General features: G+C 40.5%; 1 protein-coding gene across 8 annotated transcripts in view; it reads left to right on the top strand.

Moving 5' to 3' along the window:
* abi1a (abl-interactor 1a) overlaps positions 1–25,331 on the top strand; it is a 96,350-nt gene that overhangs the window by 53,165 nt on the left and 17,854 nt on the right. For 2 of the 8 annotated variants that reach the window (XM_078416014.1, XM_078416024.1), the window contains exons 4-8: positions 4,323–4,337; positions 5,470–5,570; positions 10,224–10,367; positions 18,214–18,314; positions 21,015–21,191. In XM_078416014.1, coding sequence (XP_078272140.1) covers positions 4,323–4,337; positions 5,470–5,570; positions 10,224–10,367; positions 18,214–18,314; positions 21,015–21,191 — 538 coding nt within the window. Of the gene's footprint in view, positions 1–4,322; positions 4,338–5,469; positions 5,571–10,223; positions 10,368–18,213; positions 18,315–19,417; positions 19,493–21,014; positions 21,192–25,331 lie in introns of all 8 variants that reach the window. The other 6 variants (XM_078416022.1, XM_078416030.1, XM_078416057.1 and 3 more) reach the window with 5 other exon arrangements.

Consider the following 25,331-nt stretch of genomic DNA (forward strand, 5'->3'; position numbering starts at 1 on the left):
GCAGAACACAGTTTGCTATTTAGTGATAAATTTGCTTTCAGGCATCCATTTGTCTGACAAACTATTTATGCCACTAATTAGGTTGGAACTGAGGGTTGGCTCTTTAGTTCCTGAATGGATATATAACTAGCAATCTTTGCACTAATTTTCATACCAGAAATTTGAACATTTGTGAACTGTCATACTGTGAAACTTGGCACCTTTTCTTTGTGTGAGACTGGTGAATGTGACTCTGATTCTGTAACTGAAGAGCAGCTGTACCCTGGCAGTGGAAACAATGCAAGCATACCTATGCTAGAATTTTTTAAAACACACACATTTGGGGTAGGTTTACTATTTATGAGAATTGAGTCAAATTGTACTATTGTGTGTTATGTAAATGATGATTAACATGATTCTGTAGTCTACCCATTGGGGCTGCATGGATTAATCTGCAATTTTTTTGTATGTATCCAGAAGATCAACTTCAATTTAATTAGCCTTCTCCGATGGGCATGCAGGGAAGAAGAGCTACCATGCAGAGCCATCTCATGGAGTTGTTACTGTTGGTGAATCAGACTCGTATAGCATGGAAAGGGGTCATTCAGTCCATGCCACCAGTGGGCACCCTTTTGTATTTAGCCCATTGCCCTCCTTGCATTAGTAATTCAAGTTTGACACAAAATGCTGGTGTTCTAGTCACGTGATTCAAGTGTTCTTCTAGACACTTTTTTTTAATCTGCTGTCAACAATCCATTTTGACCATTCATGCGGGCAATACGACAAGACTGATTCCTTCTTGTAGGGAATGTTTTCTGGGTGAAGAAGGCCTCATGTGTATCCCATCTGAATCTCTCCCACACCCCCACCTTTCCCTAAATCTACGTCCTCTGGTGTTCCTGCAGTCTTCCCTATCTATACCCCATATACTTTTACATACATCAATCATGTCTTCTTTTAACCGTTTCTGCTCCTGAGAGACCTGGCTTCTTGTGTCTCTCCTCAATGATGTTCCATCTTGGGTGAATCTCCTTCGTATCCTCCATTGCTATCATATCATTCCTGTACCTTGGTGACCAGACCTGCATGCAGTATTCCTGCTGAGTGTAGGAAGAAACTGCAGATGCTGGTTTATACTGAAGCTAGACACAAAATGCTGGAGTAATTCACTGAGGTCTGAACAAGATTTTGTAACCTCCCTCCTTCTTTCTGTATTCAGTGCCCTGATTAAAGAAGGACAGTATCCCTTGGCTCAGTGGACAAAGATTAGGGTTATGCAGCAGATACAAAGATGGAGGAAGGAATCAGTCTGTTTTCCATCTGTTCAATAGAGGATGATTAAGTTTATCCTGCTGTTTATTTTGCTAAGCATATATCTTATCTTAGACAAGGAAATAATGCAAAAATGTTAAGCGTTTGCAATAGAAATTAGAAAATTCAATGAATGAACTCTTTTGATTACATGCCAGAATGCAAGATTTCTTCTTGATTAGTACAGATGTCAGAGGTTATGGGGAGAAGGCAGGAGAATGGGGTTAGGAGGGAGAGATAGATCAGCCATGATTGAATGGCAGAGTAGACTTGATGGGCCAAATGGCCTAATTCTACTCCTATTCCTTATGACCTTATGCCAGCTCTGTAGACTAAATAGTCTAATGCATTCTCTCATGTAGATTTGCATATTGAGATTATATTAGTTAAACAACATTATTTAATTCCTGATCTCCTGTATCCACACTTAATTTCAGTTTGACTGGGCCTTTCTGATGACCTATTGTGCGTGTATTGTAATGAATATAAATGCCAGTTTGGTTGTATGCATTAGCTATCTGTAGAGCCAGGATTTTGCCATAAATGCCATAAGTGCCTTTTCATGCCTTTTTTGATGATTTCAGCAAGATAATGTCCTTTTCATGATCGAGTGCTAAATCAGTTTTTTGCCGTGTTAGTGTAACTTACAAGAAAATTTCTCAACTTCTCAGAGTACTTTTCCTTGGCAGCTCTGATTCCTCTTCCTCTTTAAAACTGAGGTGAGATGGAACTTTTTCACCCAGAGAGTTGTGAATTTGTGGAATTCACTGCCACAGAGGGCAGTGGAAGCCAAATCACTGGATGGATTTAAGAGAGAGTTAATAGAGCTCTAGGGGCTAGTGGAATCAAGGGATATGAGGAGAAGGCAGGCACAGGTTATTGATTGTGGACGATTAGCCATGATCACAATGAATGGCGGTGCTGACTCGAAGGGCCGAATGTCCTCCTCCTGCATCTATTTTCTATGTTTCTGAGCTTGTACTTGGCCTGCCTGTAGAGGTCTGCATCCCCGCTCCTGTAGGATCTACCCCTGCAAGCATCAAAATGCCTAAAGTCAAGCCAACACCTTGTAAAATACTGACCGATTTAGTGAGAGTGTACGGGAGTGATATATTCCCTACAGACAACTGTGTGCTGTTTCGCAAAGCATGTGAGAAAGCAGTGAATCATGAGAAGAAATATTTCGTCTCCCAGCATGTACAGACAGCTAAACACAAGTCGGCGGCAGAGAAACTGAAGGTGGGGAATACGTAAGCTTGTCTCCTCACTGCATTTACTGCTGGCTCCAGTCGCAAATTTGAGTTTTCGTGTGATCTGTGCAAGGCATTCATTGATGCTGGACTTCCACTGTGGAAATTGGAAAACAAATCTCTGAGGTTTTTTAGAGAAATGCACAAAGAAACATATACCGAGCGAGTTATCATTATGGAAAAATGATGTTGACAGCAACTTCAACATTGTTGTGCAGAAAATTAGAGATGAAGTTGCATGCAACAAAATATGGATCTCAATAGACGAGACAACCAATGTTGTGGGGAGACATGTTGCCAATGTGGTCATCAGTACACTGGAGGCAGGTCAACCATCAAAGGAGTATTTTTGACATCGGAAGTTTTGGAGAAGTCAAACAGCTCAACTATTGCTCAGTTGTTTACAACTTCACTTGCTGTACTTTGGCCAAGAAGGTATAAAACACGAGAATGTTCTTCTGTTTGTGACTAATGCAGCTCCGTACAGGATAAAAGTTGCCCGTGCACTTAAAGTTTTATTCCCCAAAATGTTGCATTTGACATGCTTAGCTCACGGACTCTATAGAATTGCCGAGCACATACGTAGCTTGTTTCCAAATGTCGATCACCTAGTTTCCAATGTGAAGAAAATCTTCCTCAAAGCACCTGTGCAGTTGTTCAAGGAAATGGCACCCGAGATTCCTCTACCTCCTCGGCCCGTTTTGACTAGGTGGGGTATATGGCTCTTTGCTGTTCTCTACTATGCTGCAAATTTTGAAAAGATAAAAGAAATCGTCAACTGTTTTGAAGAAGAAGAATCTGCAGTCACGATCGTCAGTGAAATCTTGCAGAAAAAGCCCCTCCACTGCGATCTTGTGTTTATTGCTTCCAATTTTGCAAAGTTCCCACAAGCCATCACTTCCCTTGAGAAACGTGGCAAAACATTAGTGAATAACTTACAGGTTTTCAACAAAGTAACTGACAATATTCGTAAAGATCCTGGCGATGTAGGTAAAGACATACAAGGAAAATGTGAGAGAGTGATTTTAGGTAACAAAGATCTTGAAGAAATACAAAACATAGCTAAAGTTCTCAAGGGTAGTTGTTATGCACAAGATAGCGACATGAATATAGAGTCTGCACCAGTGACCTCAGCTGGGGTGAAAAGAGGTTTTTCACAACTGAAGCATATTTTGTCTGACGGACAACATAGTTTAACGCCAGATAATGTGAAAAAAATGCTAGTAATTATGTGCAACCAGGCAACTTTAGTCATTTAATGTAGTATACCTTTATATTATCATTTTTAACCATATTTTGGTGGTGGAAATGCATGCCTTTTATGCCTTTTTGGGTCAATAAATGCCTTTTACGTGCCTTTTTTGTAATTTTATTATGCCTATTTCAGAGATTTTTAGCGCCTAAACATCCTGGCTCTAGCTATCTGCGACCCTCATTTCTTTTTCTTCTATGAAGCCGTGGATATAGTAATCTATTTTGAGGTTGTATTGTTGGAAATGTATCAAGTACTTGGCAGTCATATGCTCCTGTAATCTTGGCTTTCAGTTTACAGATATATTGTGAATGTTTATCTCTGTGTTAATTGAAGAGAACCTATTTATTCCCCAGTAGCTCAACTGATTTGCTTGTTAATGTGTGCCATTGCTGAATGACGGGAAGCAATAAGTATTTAATTATCAGTTTTGTTGCTTAGTTTCTATACTGAATTTTGTTTAGCTTCTGCCAAGCTTAATATGTTAATTTTGCTTTATTTTTTTTTCCTCCCCTTTTGGCAACATTAAGTGGCTTAAAGCCAAGGTAAGACAAACTGTTTCCTATTGTTGTGCACTGTAGAAATTTCTAATGAAACCACGGTTCCCGTGTCTTTTTGGGTACAATGGGAATATAAATTCAATATTTTAGTTGGCATTCCCAATGTGATAAATGTACAATTAAAACGTCTGTCTTTGAAGTATGCCATCGTAGATTTAACAGCGAAATTCGTAGTTTAGTTGTTGGGGAGTTAATTGCGTTTCTTGGGTTTTTTGGATACTTTTGGGAATTTTACACACCCTAAAACGTTAATGAGGCAAATCATTCTATTCATTTTTGAAAAGTTTATATATGCCGAGAGGACGCAAATAGCTTCCTAACTGGAATAATAACTTCCTAATGGGAATAATTAAAAGAATACTTCAAATGTGGTCTATATCTATACTTTGGTTTAAAACATGCTTTTCTTTACTCTATAAACCTTAAATTTGCATTTGAGATATTTGTTTTAATTTTTGCTGGGCTATGGTTTGCAACCTCCCAATAGGCCAATGGTTATCCTTGTACCTTAATGGTGACATTTTGCATTTCAGATCACGCACATGATCGTCTGATAGAAGTGAGAATCCTACAAATGTGCAGTGTAAAAGGATTCTATTTGGGCCATTGCAAACAAATTAGTCAATAGAACTATTGAGATTAATGTAACTTTAAAGCACTGTTTGCAAACTTGTGTCTACTGCCTGTCCTTCTGCAGAGCAATCATGTACCATTTCCCTGGTTGTGGAAAATCTACAAGGATAAAAGGTGTACAAAATGTTCAATTTATGAATTGTTTTGGTAGGATTTATTATTTCTTTGCTATTTGAAACAGACATTGTTTTTGCTCTTCCTACAATCTAGCATGTTCCCTTGTCTCAAATTATTCTGCAGTTTATTAATCAGGAGGCTAATTGCCAAGTACTTTCTGAGAACTTGGCCACGAATAGCCAACTTGGCAAAAGGAATTTGTTCAAGTTTGTCTCGACTGCCATCTGTATAAACCAATAAGGTTTGAGGGGAGTTGAAATTTTTTTTTTTAAGAGACCAGCTCTCTTTTTTTTAATGGGATAAATGATCATAAGTTAAAGCAAGGAGTCTCAGTTAAGCATTCCTTAATTGCAGATTTTTCTTTCAGCATGGAGGTAACCAGCCTGCAAGAACTGGCACACTCACTAGGACAAATCCACCTACCCAGAAACCACCTAGTCCCCCAATGTCTGGACGTGGAACATTAGGGTATGTTGCAACCTTTAAATGGGGAAGTCTGGTTCACTGATAGTCCTCAATCTGCCCTCTATTTTCGATGGGGAAACTTCTTTTTTGTGAAATGACATATTTGCATTTGCTTAGTGGAGTTGCCTTGGATTTGCTTATATACTTGTGTAAGAGTGCTAAATTTCAAACAGATTATCTTGTATTAAATGGGCTATTTTAGTTTGTTTTCCTTCAAGGTAAGGTAGAAAATTAAAAAAATTCCACCTTTTTGTATTATGTAGGTTATTCTCCTAGTTGCATTCCTAACAGATCTTGCATTATAGAAAATCTTGTTATGAAATCAATTGTGTCAAAGGGGTTAGGATCTAGAGAATTTGAGCCGCAATTTTTCTGTAGCAGGATTTTCTAAAGTAAAAGTTTTTTTTAAATAACTTTAAGTTTATTTTTGTTAGTGCAAGCTAAAAATACTAAAGTCTGTATGGTACATTGTTTAATAGGGTATCATTGGACAATAAGCGAGTTTGGTATCTCGACTGAGTATTTGCCGGTCAGAGGTCATAGGGGCTAAACATTCTCGCCGGCTGATCTGCGTGTATACAGACATGCGTTTCATCCGTGTTTTCCAGTTTTGCTTCGTAGAGGCAAGAAAATACTGCTTTAAAAAATATTAATTAGGTGTATTTATGGTTAATTTGTACAAGACTACGATGATTTTGTAGGTTTTATTGCTTTATGCTTCGGTGAATGATTGAGATCGTTACGATTTTCTTTTGCATTGTAACTTGCTCCTCAAGCGGGAATATGTCGCACTTCCCAAACCATGAGTTACTCTTGGTTTTCCAGGTTGTCGGCGATGCAAAAGAAAACCAAACATTTGAGTGAATGAATGGCTGCTTTGTGTGGACGGTGGCTACAGTCTGGAATGTCAATGATGACCACTGTAAACTTCAAGCTGCTGTTCGTGCAGCGATTAGACACCTGCAGAGGTCAGCATCCAGCAGAGCGGTTTGTCTGATCAAACCCTCCTTATAATATCACCCGGTAGACACAAAATGCTGGAGTAACTTACTGGGACAGGCAGCATCTCTGGAGAGAAGGAATGGCTGATGTTTCAGACCTACAAGAAGGGTCTCGACCTGAAATGTTAGCCATTCCTTCTCTCCAGAGATGCTGCCTGTCCCGCTGAGTTACTCCAGCATTTTGTGTCTATCTTCGGTGTAAACCTATGTTCACAGCTCCTTCTTACATGTTAAAAAATCCCCACGCTTGGTGCTTCGTTGCGGGTTACAGAGCTCCCTCCCAACCCCAGACAATGTCACTTGTGCCGTCGCCCAGAGTAGACGGCACAAATGACATTGCCTGGGGTGGGAGGGAGCTCTGTAACCCTCAATGAAGCAAGAAGCGTGGGGATTTTTTAAACGTGTAAGAAGGAGCTGTGGACGCAGATTTACACCGAAGATAGACACAAAATGCTGGAGTCACTCAGCGGTACAGACAGCATCTCTGGAGAGAAGGAATGGCTGACATTTCAGGTCGAGACCCTTCCTGGAGGGTCTCGACCTGAAACGTCAGCCGTTCCTTCTCTCCAGAGATGCTGCCTGTCCCAGTAAGTTACTCCAGCATTTTGTGTCTACCGGGTGATATTATAAGGAGGGTTTGATCAGACAAACCACTCTGCTGGATGCTGACCTCTGCAGGTGTCTAATCGCTGCACGAACAGCAGCTTCAAGTTTATAGTGGTCATCATTGACATTCCGGACTGTAGCCACCGTCCACAATGCAGCAATTCATTCACTCAAACGTTTGTTTTTCTTTTGCATTGCCGACAATCTGGAAAACCAAGAGTAACTCATGGTTTGGGAAGTGCGACATATTCCCGCTTGAGGAGCAGCTCCGGTACAAGTTACAATGCAAAAGAAAACCGTCACGATATTGCTCACTCATCGAAGCATAAAGCAATGAAATCTACAAAATCATTGTAGTCTTGTGCAAATTAACCATAAATACACCGAATTAATATTTTTAAAGCAGTATTTTCTTACCTCTACGAAGCAAAACTGGAAAATACGGATGAAACGCAGGTCTGTATACACGCAGCAGATCAGCCGGTAAGAATGTTTAGCCCCTATGACCGGCGCATGCTCAGTCAAGACACTAAACTCGCTTATTGTCAATAGAAGTAATTGCTTGTCACTTTAAATCGCCATCTGCAGTAAAACTGACTGTTCTCAAGAGACAATAGTATATGATTACTGTGGGGAGATTACGTGAAAACAGATTTTTTTTCCAATACAGTTTTTTTCTGAGTTTAGAGAAATTGGTCCTTTGGCCTACGAAGGCCACGCTGACCATCGATCTCCCTTTCACACTTTCATCTCCACTCCCTACACACTCGGCACAATTTAGAGGCCAATTAATCTCCAAACCCGCACGTCTTTGCGTGGAAATAGGAGCACGTGGCGGAAGGCCCATGTGGTTGTAGGGAACATGTACGCTCCGTGCAGATTGCACCCGAGGTCAGAATCAAACCTGGGTCTCTGGCGCTGTGAGGCAGCAGCTCTACCATCTGTGCCATTGTGCTGCCCACTGCTTGTCAATTTAAACAGGAGCGTTTATGCTTTCTACTTCCCAAATGAAATTGTGTTATAAACAATTCTGCTCATGTTATAGAAGTAGTATTCCACAATTGCATTTTATACAATTCAGGTTATGGAAACAGAACTACCTTTATGTGTTTTGTTAAATTTAAATACTATGCAGTTAATTTGAGGATCCAATTCTTAACTTTTATGTATCACCTGCTAGCCAAATATAGTTATTTCACAAATCTTGCTGACCGGAGTTGGCAACTTCAATTGGAACAGTGGGTTTTCACCTATTGATACATCGCCTCAAGCTTCCTCGTAGTTGAGAACATGGAGATGTAAGACGTACTGAATGACAGATGGTGCTGCATCTGTGGAATCCTTTGGTGGGGTCTGGTTTAGGATTCTCCAGTATTTTGTTGGGGAATTGCCTTTGATGCCTGTGACAGGTTTCTTTGCCTCCTAAGAAGAAAGAGAGAATCTTTTCAGTGTTTACCTTTTCAGTGTTTACAATTAAGTCTTTTAAACTTTTTGAAATTAAAAAAATAGAAATGTTTTCAAAATACCTCTTGCCAGACAATTAGACTCCGAGTGGGCTTGCCAGGTGATGACAACTGCCCCAGCCGTGCATTTTCACAAAGCCTGCTGGGAACATTCTGGGTTTCGGGCTCGGGCGCTGCTGCGACCTGACTAAAATCAATAAAATTTGCTCTCTACAACTGGTAGTATGGGATGTGGGGATTACCTGATGCAACAAAATCAGAGCTTTTAAATGTCAAGAAAGATTACTTTGGTACAGTAAAAAGTACATGTGCACAGGTAACTGTTCCTGGGGTCAAACAGCACAAGCAGGCCACTTGGCCCATCGAGTACCTACCTGTACTAATCTCATTTACCAGACTTGGTCAAGAGCCTCGATCTTGGTGATTCAAGTGTTTGTTCAGATGCTGCTTAAATGTGCAAGGGTATCTGCCTCGCCCACCATGGCAATAGTTTGAGATTATAACTACCTTCGGGTGTGGGGAATTCTTGCTTGGATCCCCTCTAAATATTTTACTCCTTATCTTAAACCTCATCTTAAGTCTGCTGGTCTTTTACACATACATAGATAGATACATAGACAATAGGTGTAGGAGTAGTCCATTCGGCCCTTCGGCCCTTCGAGTCATGGCTGATCATCCACAATCAGTATCCCGTTCCTGCCTTCTCCCCATATCCCTTGATTCCGCTAGGCCTAAGAGCTCTATCTAACTCTTTTGAATGCATCCAGTGAATCGGCCTCCACTGCCTTCTGAGGCAGAGAACGCCACAAATTTACAACTCGGTGTGAAAAGGTTTTTCCTCCTCTCAGTTATAAATGGCCTAGCCCTTATTCTTAAACTGTGGCCCCTGGTTCTGGACTCCCCCAACATCGGGAACATGTTTCTGCACTCCTCTGCACTCTTTCCAGTATAATTGCACCACCTGTAGGGATTTTTAAAAATGTGTACACCAAGGTCCCTTTGCTCCTTAATATTCCCTCGGGCCCTATCATTCTTGGCATTTGTCATACCCTCATTCGACTACACTAAAATGCATTCCCTTGCATTAAATTTGGATTAAATTCTATCTGCATTAGCCTGTTCAATTTACCAGCTGATCATTATCATTCTGTATACTAAGTTGCTTATCCTCGCTGTCAACAACATTATCAATTTAGTGTCATCTGCAAAGTTACTAATCATGTTTCCTACATTACAGTCAGGTAGGTAATGTATATAACAAACAGCAAGTGTCCGCATACTGATCCCAGTAGTATATCTCTGATCATGGACTTCCAATCATAAAAATACCACTCTACCATCTCCCTCTGGCAAACTGGATCCAAAATTGGTAATGGGTAAGGAATATCTTGAATCCTGTGGGCTCTAACCCTTTGGAACAACCATCCATGAGACCTTGTCATTGTCTTATTTGATGCCTGTAAACCACATCAACCACACTGTCTGCATCAATCTATTTGGTTATCAATTAAAAAAACTTAAAATTAAACTTAATGCTGCCTGTGATTCATGAGAATATTATGAGGTAACTTTTTCTCTTCCTTCAGACGAAATACTCCCTACAAAACCTTAGAACCTGTCAAGCCACCTGTTATTCCCAATGATTACATGACTAGTCCAGCTCGGAACGTGGCAAACCAGCAAAGCCCTATTAGAACAGCATCACTCAACCAAAGGCCGAGAACACACAGGTAGGATTCGTTCTGAGAATCTTTTGGTTTTTAATACTGTTGATATCAGGGCAAGTGACATTGAAACTGCTCGTCGCTTTGGCTTACAGCAAGCTGGTCATCGCCATGTATTAATTCCACTAACTTGTATTAAAGCAAAATGATCTAATCTGACAATGCTAGTGTACAAAATGTGTTTTTTGTAACCTTGTAGATATTGGCTAAAGACATTTCAGGCCTGTTTTTGGTTCTCATGGGTTGGAAGCTGTTGATGCTCTGGTGTAATTTGGCCTGGTAAAAAGGTTTCTTTTGTTCCCCAGTTGATTTTTACAGCCTTATGCTACTAATTTCCTTTTATTTTATTTCACTTGTGTAATGGCTCTGCTGCCTGTGGCTTTTCTCACATTAAATGAGAAATGTTAAGGCACAACTTAATATGATGTAGAGCCTTTATTTGAATGTGGCAAAGTGGAGCTTTAGGAATTGCTCGATCTGAATTGACAAAGGTGAATTTGTTAGACTGTAAAATTGTAGGTTATAAATAAGCAGTCCGTCAGCATCCCAGTATCAAGAGTTTGGATCTCAAGGCTTATTTTTTTATTTAAACAATTCTCTGGCCCTTTATTGGAATCCCTGGTTTCTCATAAAGTAATTGCAGGAGCCACTTAACTTGAGGGTCTGCGACTTGAAACGATAGACAATAGGTGCAGGAGGAGGCCATTCGGCCCTCGAGCCAGCACCGCCATTCAATGTGATCATGGCTGATCATTCTCAATCAGTACCCCGTTCCTGCCTTCTCCCCATACCCCCTGACTCCGTTATCCTTAAGAGCTCTATCTAGCTCTCTCTTGAATGCATTCAGAGAATTGGCCTCCACTACCTTCTGAGGCAGAGAATTCCACAGATTAACAAGACTCTGACTGAAAAGGTTTTTCCTCATCTCAGTTCTAAATGGCCTACCCCTTTTTCTTAAACTGTGGCCCCTTGTTCTGGACTCCCCCAACATTGGGAAGATGTTTCCTGCCTCTAACGTGTCCAACCCCTTAATAATCTTATACATTTCGATAAGATCTCCTCTCATCCTTCTAAATTCCAGTGTATACAAGCCTAGTCGCTCCAGTCTTTCAACATATGATAGTCCCGCCATTCCGGTAACGAACCTAGTAAACCTACGCTGCATGCCCTCAATAGCAATATCCTTCCTCAAATTTGGAGACCAAAACTGCACACAGTACTCCAGGTGCGGTCTCACTAGGGCCCTGTACAACTGCAGAAGGACCTCTTTGCTCCTATACTCAACTCCTCTTGTTATGAAGGCCAGTATTCCATTGGCTTTCCTCACTGCCTGCTGTACATGCATGCTTCCTTTCAGTGACTGATGCACTAGGACATCCAGATCTCGTTGTACGTCCCCTGTTCCTAACTTGACACCATTCAGATAATACTCTGCCTTCCTATTCTTACCACCAGTGGATAACCTCACACTTATCCACATTAAACTGCATCTGCCATGCATCCGCCCACTCACACAACCTGTCCAAGTCACCCTGCAACCTCATAGCATCTTCCTCACAGTTCACACTACCACCCAGCTTTGTATCATCTGCAAATTTGCTAATGGTACTTTTAATCCCTTCATCCAAGTCATTAATGTATATTGTAAATAGCTGCGGTCCCAGCACCGAGCTTTGCGGTACCCCACTAGTTACTGCTTGCCATTCTGAAAGGGACCCATTTATCCCCACTTTCTGTCTGTCAACCTATTTTCTATCCATGTCAGTACCCTACCTCCAATACCATGTGCTCTAATTTTGCCCACTGATCTCCTATGTGGAACCTTGTCAAAGGCTTTCTGAAAGTCAAGGTACACCACATCCACCGGCTCTCCCCTGTCAATTTTCCTAGTTACATCCTCAAAGAATTCCAGAAGATTAGTCAAGCATGATTTCCCCTTCGTAAATCCATGCTGACTCGGAACGATCCTGTTACTACTATCCAAATACTCTGCAATTTTGTCTTTTATGATTGACTCCTGCATCTTCCCCGCGACTGATGTCAGACTAACTGGTCTATAATTTCCCGTTTTCTCTCTCCCTCCTTTCTTAAAAAGTGGGACAACATTAGCTACTCTCCAATCCACAGGAACTGATCCTGAATCTATAGAACATTGGAAAATGATCACCAATGTGTCCACAATTTCTAACGCCACCTCCTTAAGTACTCTGGGATGCAGACCATCAGGCCCTGGGGATTTATCAGCCTTCAGTCCCATCAGTCTACCCAACACCATTTCCTGCCTAATGTGGATTTCCTTCAGTTCCTCCGTCACCCTAGGATCTCTGGCCACTAGAACATCTGGGAGATTGCTTGTATCTTCCTTAGTGAAGACAGATCCACATTAACACATTAACATTAAATAAACATTAACTGTTTATTTTTAAACAAATGTATCCTGACCCACTGAATGCTTCCAACCGTTTGTTTTTATTTCAGATTAGTATTTATTTTAAAAAGGAAAAGCCGTAGCCCAAAAATGAACAGTCTGGATTACATTACAGTATACCCAAATTGGAATGCATCTGCTATTTCTGCCCATTTTATCTGTTTATCCACCAAAGACGCTGTCATTGTGGTTGTTTATCAAAATTATTTTGCGTTAACTGCATATTTTCATGTCCGCCTCACGACCATATGTACATGCATAACATTCAACCATCATCCAACCTGACTGTGGCAATAAAACCTAACATTGCAAGATCATAACGGGATTGCTGTCTATTCCACTGCATCAACAGATGGCGCCCGTAATGTTGAGTCCAATAGGTGGGTGAGACTGCACCTAGAGCATTGCCTACAAGGTTTATTTTCCTCTGCATGGAAGTGTGTATTCTCAATAGAGGAAATGCTGTCACCAGCTTCACTTCAAGCATGGAGAAGTTTCTCAAATGAACATTAAGTGGATTGAGCCAGAACCTGTTCATAAGAATGACAGGTGGTCTCATTGAAGTAGCAGATTTTGACAGGAGTTAACTGGGTGAATGTTGGAATCATGATTCCTCAGGCTGGGGTGTCTAGAACCTGGGTCACAGTCTCAAAGTAAGGGAATGGCCATTCCGGGTTAAGATGTGAAACCTGTTCATCCAGTGATTGGCAATCTTTTGGAATTTTTTACCCATGATGGTTAAAGAGGTTGTCATTGAATATACTCGAGTGTGGGAGTTTTTTTGGTACTGGAATGTAAGTACATAGGACTAGTGAAAGTAGGTGACACAGAGGAGAAAAGATAAGTCTGTATGCTACGTGATATTGCTTATCTTAATCATGAAATTTGTATGCTAAAAAAAAGATGGTGTGTGTAAATGCCATTTTTGGCTGGTGGCAAAATTGTCTTGCTCTTTGCACGGATTCAAATAAGGAGCTTTGCCAATTGAAGCCGTATGAATAAGAATTGTGATTGGGAATGCCCATATTCCAAATATCCCTTGGTTGTGATTATTGTACAATGCAGCACCAGGAACATTAGAGTTCATCAGCACATGCAATAAAATGGAACTGGATGTTTAATCAACATAAATGCGAAAGATAGCACTGAACACAATTTTAATTTGTAGCAAGAAATTACTGGGCATGGAGAGAAAAAAAGTAATGCACACACATATGGCATACATGTTAGAAACTTACAAAATTCTTAAGGGGTTGGACCGGCTAGATGCAGGAAGATTGTTCCCGATGTTGGGGAAGTCCAGAACAAGGGGTCACAGTTTAAGGATAAGGGGGAAGTCTTTTAGGACCAAGATGAGAAAGTTTTTTTTCACACAGAGAGTGGTGAATCTGTGGAATTCTCTGCCACAGAAGGTAGTTGAGGCCAGTTCATTGGGTATATTTAAGAGGGAGTTAGATGTGGCCCTTGTGGCTAAAGGGATCAGGTGGTATGGAGAGAAGGCAGGTACGGGATACTGAGTTGGATGATCAGCCATGATCATATTGAAAGGCGGTGCAGGCTCGAAGGGACGAATGGCCTACTCCTGCACCTATTTTCTATGTCTATGGTTTCTATATCTCTGAATCTAGGGCCATATCTTCCGAGTACATGCAAGATTTTGCATAAAGTAATTTTGATTTTTTAATTTCCTGTTTGTTAATCTTTTCCGCCAGTTTTGAAAGTTGAATTTTCATTTTGATTTCCTTTGATTCTTCATCTTCATTCCCAAATGAAATTGCACTATATGTTCTGTATTCTATAAATAAAAGAAAATGCTGGAAATACTCAGCAGCTTGACTAGACCTGAAGAGAAACGGCCAATGTTTTGTGGCAAATACTGTATGCAGGACGCATTTTGATGATTAAGACATGTTCTGACATCCTACGAGGACACTTTGCACATCTTTAAACATGTTTAGGCAGCTTGGTGGTTTGAAGGTCAAATCTTTGGATTAAAATATCTAAATGGGTTCAGTAGCATGCAAAAAGATGAGATGTGAAAAAAGAAATTGCTGGATGCAGCAGGTCAGGCAGCATCTGTGGAAAGAAATTGAGGTTTTAAAGACCCAAGCAAAGTTGAGATGCATTTATTGTCAATACAAGTACAGTGAGGTACAGGTACAATGAAGATTTTATAGCAATAGCAGCAAACAGGCATCACACAAACATAAATTATTCATTATATAAATTCTACAAGGCAGTGAAAAGAAGTCCAAAAAACAAGACCTCGGTGCAAAAACACAATTAGAAACCAAGTCCATGGTGGTGCATGAGAAGAGGACGGAGGCCAGATGATGGAGATTTTTGACGATAGATGCTGTCGCCTTGAGGCAGTGCCCTATGTAGATGGTTTTGATGATTGGGAGAGCTGTGCTCATCATTATCAGAAGGGTAGAAAAATTGTCTGTGGAACAGTTTGACCCAAAACATTATTTCAAACCGAGACTCTTTCTACAAATGCTGCCTTATCTGTCATGTCTTTGCAGCAGATAGACACAAAATGCTGGAGTAACTTAGCGGGACAGGCAGCATCTCTGGAGAGAAGGAATGGGGGGGTGACGTTTCAGGTCGAGACCCTTCTTCAGACTGATCAGACAGATGTCTTTCCAGCATATGGTGTTTGGTTCATATTTCAACCAAATCCAATTTTATTTGCTTTTTTGTGAGAGAAGGTCCATGTTATTAGGAAGAAAACAAATATTTAAAGGGTAAGAGGCTGTAAAACATTGTTCAGAGAAGGCCATCTCAAAGTTCATGGGCCACTCTTTCTAATAAATAAGGCAAATGGAATATTCAACTTCATTGCAATGATTATGTACTGCGCTGGAATCTTGCTGAATGCTATCAAGCAGAGTGATAATCTGTCAAAATGCTTTTGGCCCATGTAGTGTGCTTTCCCTAATTAAAATATCTCCTGCCACAGAGATAAGCTCCTTGAGAGGAAGATGGAGGTAAAATAGATGCAGACAAAATAGTTACTGTTGTGCAAAGAATGGGCAGTTTCTATTTTTATTGTAAATTTTGAACACTTGCATTTTCCACCAGTGATGGTGCCTAAAATTAGGGAGCATAATCTCAGCGTTAAAGGGTTAAACAGAAGAGGAGGTTCTATTTTATTTTGATTCTTTGAAGTCATTTAGAATATTCAAGACTGAAGGAAAACTTTAGACAAAAGAGAATCGTGTGCAATCATTCATTTCATATCTGCTATATTTACATTAATAGTTTAGTCACAAATATAGAATAGCAGTGCCAAACTTAAAAGGATATCGAAATTACATAGTTTGACAATTGATTTTAAAGTGTATGTGTTGAGTACAAGGGTAATGTATAGCAGTTGAGCAATTCTCTCGTGTACCTAACACTCTACCCTCCCTCTCTATTCCCCATGGATGTTGGATAGCTGTATGCTGCTAATTTGATTTTTATCCTCCCACATTTCTATCAGCCCTTCCAGATTCTCCCACTCATCTATACATAGAAACATAGAAAATAGGTGCAGGAGGAGGGCATTCAGCCCTTCGAGCCAGCACCGCCATTCATTGTGATGATGGCTGATCATCCACAATCAGTAACCTGTGCCCAACCTCTCCCCGTATCCCTTGATTCCACTAGCCATCAGAGCTCTATCTAACTCTCTCTTAAATTCATCCAGTGATTTGGCCTCCACTGCCCTCTGTGGCAGAGAATTCCACAAATTCACAACTCTGGGTGAAAAAGTTCCTTCTTACCTCAGTTTTAAATGGCCTCCCCTTTATTCTAAGACTGTGGCCCGCGGTTCTGGACTCCCCCCAACATTGGGAACATTTTTCCTGCATCTAGCTTGTCCAGTCCTTTTATAATTTTATATGTCTCTATAAGATCCCCTCTCATCCTAAATTCCAGTAAATACAAGCCTAGTCTTTTCAATCTTTCCTCATATGACAGTCCCGCCATCCCAGGGATCAATCTCGTGAACCTACGCTGCACTGCCTCAATTACAAGGAATTCTTTCCTCAAATTAGGAGACCAAACCTGCACAATACTCCGGATGTGGTCTTATCAGGGCCCTATACAACTGCAGAAGAACCTCTTTATTCCTATACTGAAATCCTCTTGTTATGAAGGCCAACATGCCATTAGCTTTCTCCACTGCCTGTTGTACCTGCACGCCAACTTTCAGTGACTGGTGTACAAGGACACCCAGGTCTCGCTGTACTTCCCCTTACCTAACCTGACACCATTGAGATAATAATCTGCCTCCTTGTTTTTCCCGCCAAAGTGGATAATCTCACATTTATCTACATTATACTGCATCTGCCATGCATCTGCCCACTCGCTCAACCTGCCCAGGTCACCCTGCAACCTCCTAACATCCTCTTCGCAGTTCACACTGCCACCCAGCTTTGTGTCATCTGCAAACTTGCTAGTGTTACTTCTAATTCCTTCATCCAAATCATTAATATATATGGTAAACAGTTGCGACCCCAACACCGAGCCTTTCCGCACTCCACTCACCACTGCCTGCCGTTCTGAAAAGGACCCGTTTACTCCTACTCTTTGCTTCCTGTCTGCCAACCAATTCTCTATCCATGTCAACACCCTACCCCCAATACATTACGGGCAACTTGCAATGCTAATTAACCTCATGAATCTATGTTTATGGAGTGTGGGAGGAAAGCTGAGCACCTGGAGGAAACCCCACAATTCACAGAAGAACATGCAAATTCAAAACAGCTCCAGAGATCAGGATTGAACCCAAGTCCCAGGAGCTGTGAAGCAGTAACTCTGAGGTGCGTCACTGCCACCCACTGAATGTATTGAATGGTGGAGCAGGCTTGATCCTACTCCTATTTATTATGTTCTTGGGCAAAACATTGAATTAATGTTCGTTGAATTTGCACGTTGGAGCTGTGGTTTGAATTCTCTTACAAGGAATGGCACTGAGGGTTGTTGCTAAATTGCTGGAGTGGGTTGTGGACTTAATGTTTGTGTCTCTGCTTGTCTGAATAACCATCTGAACCTGCAGGGAGTGGTGAACAGCCCAGCTTGTCACAAGCTTGTCACTTCCTTCCATCCAGTCCATCTTCACAGTGCATTGCATCAGGAAGACTGGAAATATCAAGGATGCCAGTCATTCTGGCCGTACTCTTCTCTCCCCCCTTGGAGAAAATCCAGGAGCTTGAAAACCCAGGCGTGCAGATTTGAGAACCATTTCTTTCCACTGAACCTCTTTCCGGAGGTTCTGCAACGTATCCCGGAGGTTCTGCCACGTACTCTTTCTTACACTTAACGTTACCTCTGTTATTCCTTCATTGATCTTTCAGATCTTGCAAGGAGTCGTTGGATTTTGGGAGAGTTGCAAGGTAAAATTGTGTATTTAATTGTTTTAATTTTTCTTTGCAGTGGAAGCAGTGGAGGAAGTGGAAGCCGAGAAAATAGTGGAAGCAGCAGTATAGGCATTCCAATTGCTGTGCCTACACCCTCTCCTCCCACCCTTGTACCAGGTTTGTTAATTTCTATTGATTTATAGAATAATTAATGGCTCGTGCTCAATATTTTAAAATATATTCTCTTTTTATAATGAATGATTTCTAACTTCATCTATGAAATCTAAAATGGATTTGCCGATTGTGTTTAATTTCCACTTAAATAGTTGAGCTGCAACTTAATATCTATCATTAGAGAGCAAATCCAGGCAACAGGCCAAGAGATTGGAGCCAGTGTTTGATTTTTAGCTTTGATACTAGGTAGACATGGAAAATGCACTATTGATCCAAAACATTACTACTGTCAGGTACTTGAGGAGTTCTGGGGACAATAGACATTAATGGCCCTCAATTTTAACTTTTGCCCTTTTCTCTTAAGTAATTGTATGACATTCTAAATTTGCATATTTGTAAAAATGTAAGTAGATTTAATTACTTTAAAAGACAAGAAGTCGATCAGTGACTAAGAGACAGCATTTCCATATTCCAGATGTTCAGGGAGATACAACAGGTTTTGCATGGCTTTTCTTTAAAGTGAAGAGCCCTGTTTGAAGGGAAGGAGCTGCTGATTTTTATTGTAATACAGCATGCAATATGCATTTTATATAACACAAAATGCTTTTCTGAATAACATAGGGAAGAAATGTAGCAATGTGCGTTGGTGTGCCTAATAATGAGAGTTTAAGTATATATTAATTGCAGAATCAATAATATGGTGTTTGCTATACCCCCAAAATGGTGTCTCACAACGCCTTCAATAAAACTGAGCCCAATTAATGAATCTTTTGGCAGCAGAACTTGAATAGAACAACTAAGTTCTCAAAATGAATTCAACTATAAGCAAGGATTCTTTAAATATTGTTAGAACTATTTTCAGCAATTTTATTGTAAGTAAAATTTCTTGTTTGTTTTGTTTTTATTACATAGTTTCTAACTCTCATCAAATCTCATTTGACCTGAAATCAAAGCACATGCTTTATTAATTGAGCGAAGCACAAGAAAATGGTGCTTACAGTCTTGGATTAACTAATAATTTCATCTCCCAGCATCACAATTCTTTATTTATACTGGCATTTAAAAGCATTATTAGATTTGTTGTAACACAATGCGTTTTCTTTTAGCATCATTTTCTATTCTTGCTGGAGCCCCTTCCCTGCCACCACCACCCCCTCCACTGCCTGGGGGAAGTTTCATAGGTGAGACTGACTCCAGCATGGAACTATACACTCATCTATCCTTTCCCTCACAGCAGGCTCAATGGGTGTGGTAAATGGTATTGATTTGCAGTGGATCGGAAATGCTTAAGCTTGGTGCAATGGTTTTGGGTTATAAGGAAATGTTTGTAGGCCAAAGTACTATTAATCCATGTTGTTCTCTTTGAATAGAGAATTCCAATAACATAGTCAAAGAACTATGCAGAAATATCAAAAGTGTAAAATCTTAAATCAAAGACCTGGTCTCTCTTGCTTGAACAGTCAGTTTCTGCTTAAAACATAACATTGTCATTTATTCTTGATGCGGCCATTGTTCCAAAGATTTCTCCATCTCTGACTCAATAACTGAGCATCCACAGTGCAAGGAGGTGGAATATTTTGCACACTTGTAACTCTGCATGAGAAATTTGTCCTCATCTCAATCTTAAATGACTAATCCATTTATACTGAAAGCATACCTCTAGTTATAGACAGGCTGAAGAAATGGGTTTCAACATTTAACCCCGCAGTCCTTTACAGAATCTTCTACTTGGAAATATTAGTGTTGACTGTCTGCTGAAGTATAGCTGTACTGTTCTCTCTTTTCTATATTCGGTCCCAATATGTTGTTGCATCCTTTAAGGCTCAACAATGTTTATAATGTGTCCTGCTTGCAACCCAAGCTAACCGTATGCTATGCACACATACCAAATTGTTTTTCGTTTACTTTTAGTATCATCGCTTTAGTCAGTAACTGCTGAGGAGCACTGATCCATGATTTCCTCCAAATTCTTGACCTTTCAGCCTAAAAGGGCTGAATTTATCAGCACTTATCCACATCCAAAGACTCGGCCCTTGTGTTGAGGTTTACTTTGTAAAATAAATTACGCTAGTTGGCTATTATTTCTTCTGAACTATTTGTCAAACAACTGAATGGTGGGAAAGGAAAGCAATGAGAGTAGAGGTTTATAAGGAGATGGGATGAGAAAAATCAGTTCTTGAAAAATGTTTTGGTTGTGACACCAACATGGATCAAATTGTCTTTAGGCCTATTTTTAAAAATTTACTTGCTTCTAAAGAGTTAACATTTTGGTATTGAAATAATCAAATTGTTTAAATTTGTATTAAAAATCTTAACTGTCTGATTGCTGTGCATTGTTTCATGACTGAGGACATAGTTAAAGTTTGTATTTTTGTTTGAGTTTCTCCGTGTCTACGTCCAGATTCAACAAGAAGTAAGATTTGGAACTCTAGAAAGAATGGGTAAAATGCATATAATCAGTGCTACTTTTAATTTTTTTTCCAATGGTAAGATGAACAGGAGCTGTGACACCAGGTGATGCTTATCCTTGGTGATGACAGTTTTATGTCTGTTTGACTTTAATGCATCGTTTATTGTATCCGCTCACATTTTTCCTCCTTTGCCTGGTTTGAATGTTGGTTTTCTTCCACTAATCAAATCTATTGGGAATTATGGAATAATACTTTCTTTTTTCCTCCTCCTGCTCCTACCTAACTCATTCAGCTGGCCCTGGTTCGGCCCCTGGTTCCCAATACAGTACCATGACCAGGCAGATCTCTCGGCATAATTCCACAACCTCTACAGCTTCTTCTGGGGGCTTCAGGCGAAATCCTTTGGTGACAGCTCAGTTTTCTGTGCAGCCTCATATTAATGGTGGCCCTCTTTATGCTCAAAATTCAAGTAAGGCTTTTTCTTTAATACTGCTTCCAAATGCATATCGGTGTTGCATGTTGAGCTAATTGAGGCTTGAAGTCTCATTGGATATGTTTTGTTGTGTTTATTGTCATTTTGAATATCTTGCATGGTTCCGTTCTGACAGTGAAACATTATGCACTTAGTACTATAAGTGCCTGCAATAACAGTGAGCAAAGGCTAATGGAATTTAACTCGCACAAGTACAAAGTGATGCATTTTGGGAAGTTAACCCGGGGCAGGACATACACCATGAATGACAGGGTCCTGGGGAGTGATCTAGAACAGAGAGATGTAGGAGTACACACGCAATAGATCCCTGAACTTGGTGACATAGGCCAGACAAGGTGATGAAGTCGTTTGCACACTTGCCTTTATTGGACAGTGCATTAAGTATAATGAGTTGGGACATAATGTTACAGTTGAACAATATATTAGTTGGATGGCACATGGAATATTGTGTTTGGTTCTGGTTGGCATACTGTAAAAAGGATGTAATTAAGATAGAGAAGATGCAGAAAGGACTCAAGGATTCTGTGGGGATTAGAGTTAGGAGAGGCTGAGACTGTTTTCACTCGAGACTGAGGAATGACCTTGAAATAAATGGCAAAATAATGAGGGGTAAGGTGATGAAGAAAACACACTATCTTCATTGGATGGAGCATGGAAAGTTGGGATATTATATTATAGCTCTATAAGTGTTCGGTGAGACTGCACATGGAATATTGTGCTCAGTTCTGGTCACCATGCTGTAGAGAGGATATGATTAAGCGGGAAAGGGTGCAGAACAGATTCACAAGGATGTGGCTGGAACTGGAGGGCTTGAACTATAAGGAAAGACTGGAAAGATGCGACTGATTTCACTGAAGCAAAGGAGGCTGAGGGGTGACCTTACAGAGGTTTTCTCAATTTGTGAGGGTGGTAGCTAAGATGAATGGTCGCTCACTTCTTTCCTGGGTAGAGGAGTCTAAAAGTAGAGGGCATGTTTATGTTGAGGGGGGGGGATTTGAAAAGGACCTTGGGAACAAACATTTCACACAAAAGATGATGGATATATGGAATGAGCTGCCAGAACAAGCTGTAGATGCAGGTATGATTACAATGTTTAAAAGACATTTGGGCAGGTACATGAATAGGAAAAATTCAAGAAGGATATGGGCTAAATTGTCTGGCTCAGACCAACTGAGGTGACAGAGGTGAATTGGGCCGAAGGGCCCATTTTCAAATTGCATGACTCTCGTAAAATGGGGAAGTAAAACAGCCAATATTGGAGGTAGATACAGAGTTTAGAGTAGAGTATAGAACAACACAGGAACTGGAACAGGACAGGAACTTTGGCCTACGATATCTATGTTGAAAATGATGCCAAATGAAACTAACCCACATCTTTCTCGAGGATATATCTCAATATTTGATATCTGATCTATGTATGCTTTGCAAGCTGTACAGAATGCTTGTGTGAGTGACAGGGGACGTGATATCCCAACTGGGGAAATGGATAGCTGATCAATGATGACCAGGATTTTCAATCACTAGAGGCATGCTCAATCTTTTGGCTAGATCATTATGGGAATACCTTTCCACAATGGATTTGTAACAGCAATGGTTTGAAAGGCAATTTTTTTTTTTTTTTTTTGCATTAGCACATACAAAGCAACTGGAGTGTCCCCAAACTGAAAGATCAGGTTTGGAAATTTGGCTTTTCAGATGTTTTTCTGACACAGAATCAGCAAACCAATTTGGTTGGTTCAAACATTTGTTAAATTTGAACTAGGACATCTTGAAATGTGCAAATTTGTGACACAAACCACTGAATTGCTTTTTCAATCTTCCAACTTGTTCTGGATCATCTCTTAAAACATTAAACACGACCAATGCAAATGTGGATTGTTAAGGTTTTGTTTACATAAGGACAAACCATTAAACCTATGGTCAAATGAATGACTATTTCTGAATTGGCTCAGATCACTGGGTAGTTGAAGCAATGTTATACGAGGACAGACAGTTTTGTTTTGGACATTATTATGCACATTTTACAGGGAGCCATGTGAGCAATCTGGGCAGTTTAAGGTGTATTCAAACTGCAAAATTGCATGTTCAACTTCTGGAAATGGATGTATATTTGCAGGACTGGTGATACCTCTGTAGTTAATGAGATTTATATGAGAGTCTACCCTCAGAGGTCTTATTAAGAAACTTGATAATTGAGAATAAATAATTTTTCTTTTGACGAAAGCAGTTGTTTTTGCAAAATGTGCTGCTGCATACATTGACCTTGTCAGGGTCCAGAGTCGAGGTGAACTTATTAGAACAGTGAGGGCTATTATTTCATGTCTTGGCATTTTTCCCATATGTTCTGACACCAGCTAGGCAGCTACCTCCCCTTCTCACCCCCCCCCCCCCCCCTTCCACATGCTACCATGGCTCCCTTTCTGCTCCCATTAGTGAATATGTGTTTATGAATAGTCTGACTTTAAGGAATTGAGGTAAATATGTCTCTGGTCTATTTATCTCTTTTTAAAAGTTGTTGTCAAATTCATGAGGCCCAGTTATCAGTTAGTCTTCCTGTGAACTCTTCAAATAGAAAGCTGCTATTTCACTCTACGCAATTTTGTGGTTTGCTTAGTTTTCCTTCCTAAATGTTCTCTATTCTACTTGTCAAGGTTCCTTTTTTTTGTCTTTTCTGGTACTGGCCTAATGTTGAAAGGGAGCAACACTAAGATTGTAGGTTCATTACAGTTACATCCTGTTTCGAGTACATGGTGGGAATTCAGTATACAAAATATGTGCTAATTACTGATGTCTGCTAAGAAATCACCCAGAGAGTTGTGAATCTGTGGAATTCTCTGCCACAGAAGGCAGTGGAGGCCAATTCACTGGATGTTTTCAAGAGACTTAGAAAAAGCTCTTAGGGCTATCAGAATCAAGGGAGATGGGGGTGAAAGCAAGACCAGGGTACTGATTTTGGATGATCAGCCATGATATTGAATGGCGGTGCTGGCTCAAAGGGCCGAATGTCCTACGCCTGCACAAGGGAGAGCAGGTGGATGTAGTGTACCTGGACTTTCAGAAAGCCTTTGATAAGGTCCCACATAGGAGATTAGTGGGCAAGATTAGAGCACATGGTATTGAGGGTAGGGTGCTGACATGGATAGAAAATTGGTTGGCAGACAGGAAACAAAGAGTAGGGATTAATGTGTTCCTTTCATAATGGCAGGCAGTGACTAGTGGGGTACTGCAAGGCTTGGTGCTTGGACAGCAGCTATTTACAATATACATTAATGACTTAGATGAAGGGATTAAAAGTAACATTAACAAATTTGCAGACGACACAAAGCTGGGTGGCAGTGTGAACTGAGGAGGATGGTATGAGGATGCAGGGTGACTAGGACAGGCTGTGTTAGTGGGTGGATGCATGGCAGATGCAGTTTAATGTGGATAAATATGATGTTATCCACTTTGGTGGTAAGAACAGGAAGGCAGAATATTATCTGAATGGTGTCAAGTTAGGAAATGGGGATGTACAAAGAGATTTGGGTGTCCTTGTTCATCAAGTCACTTAAAGTAAGCATGCAGGTACAACAGGCAGTGAAGAAAGCTAATGGCATGTTGGCCTTTATAACATATAACATATATATATAACAACTACAGCATGGAAACAGGCCTGTCCGGCCCTACCAGTCCACGCCGACCATTCTCCCTGACCTAGTCTCATCTACCTGCACTCAGACCATAACCCTCCAATCCCCTCCTATCCATATACCTATCCAATTTACTCTTAAATAATAAAATCGAGCCAGCCTCCACCACTTCCACCGGAAGCCCATTCCATACAGCCACAACCCTCTGAGTAAAGAAGTTCCCCCTCATGTTACCCCTAAACCTTTGTCCCTCAATTCTGAAGCTATGTCCCCTTGTTGGAATCTTCCCCACTCTCAAAGGGAAAAGCCTACCCACGTCAACTCTGTCCGTCCCTCTCAAAATTTTAAAAACCTCTATCAAGTCCCCCCTCAACCTTCTACGCTCCAAAGAATAAAGACCCAACCTGTTCAACCTCTCTCTGTAGCCTAAGTGCTGAAACCCAGGCAACATTCTAGTAAATCTCCTCTGTACCCTCTCCATTTTGTC

The sequence above is a fragment of the Rhinoraja longicauda genome, chromosome 2 (genome assembly GCF_053455715.1).
Source record: "Rhinoraja longicauda isolate Sanriku21f chromosome 2, sRhiLon1.1, whole genome shotgun sequence".
Taxonomy (NCBI): Eukaryota; Metazoa; Chordata; class Chondrichthyes; order Rajiformes; family Arhynchobatidae; genus Rhinoraja; species Rhinoraja longicauda.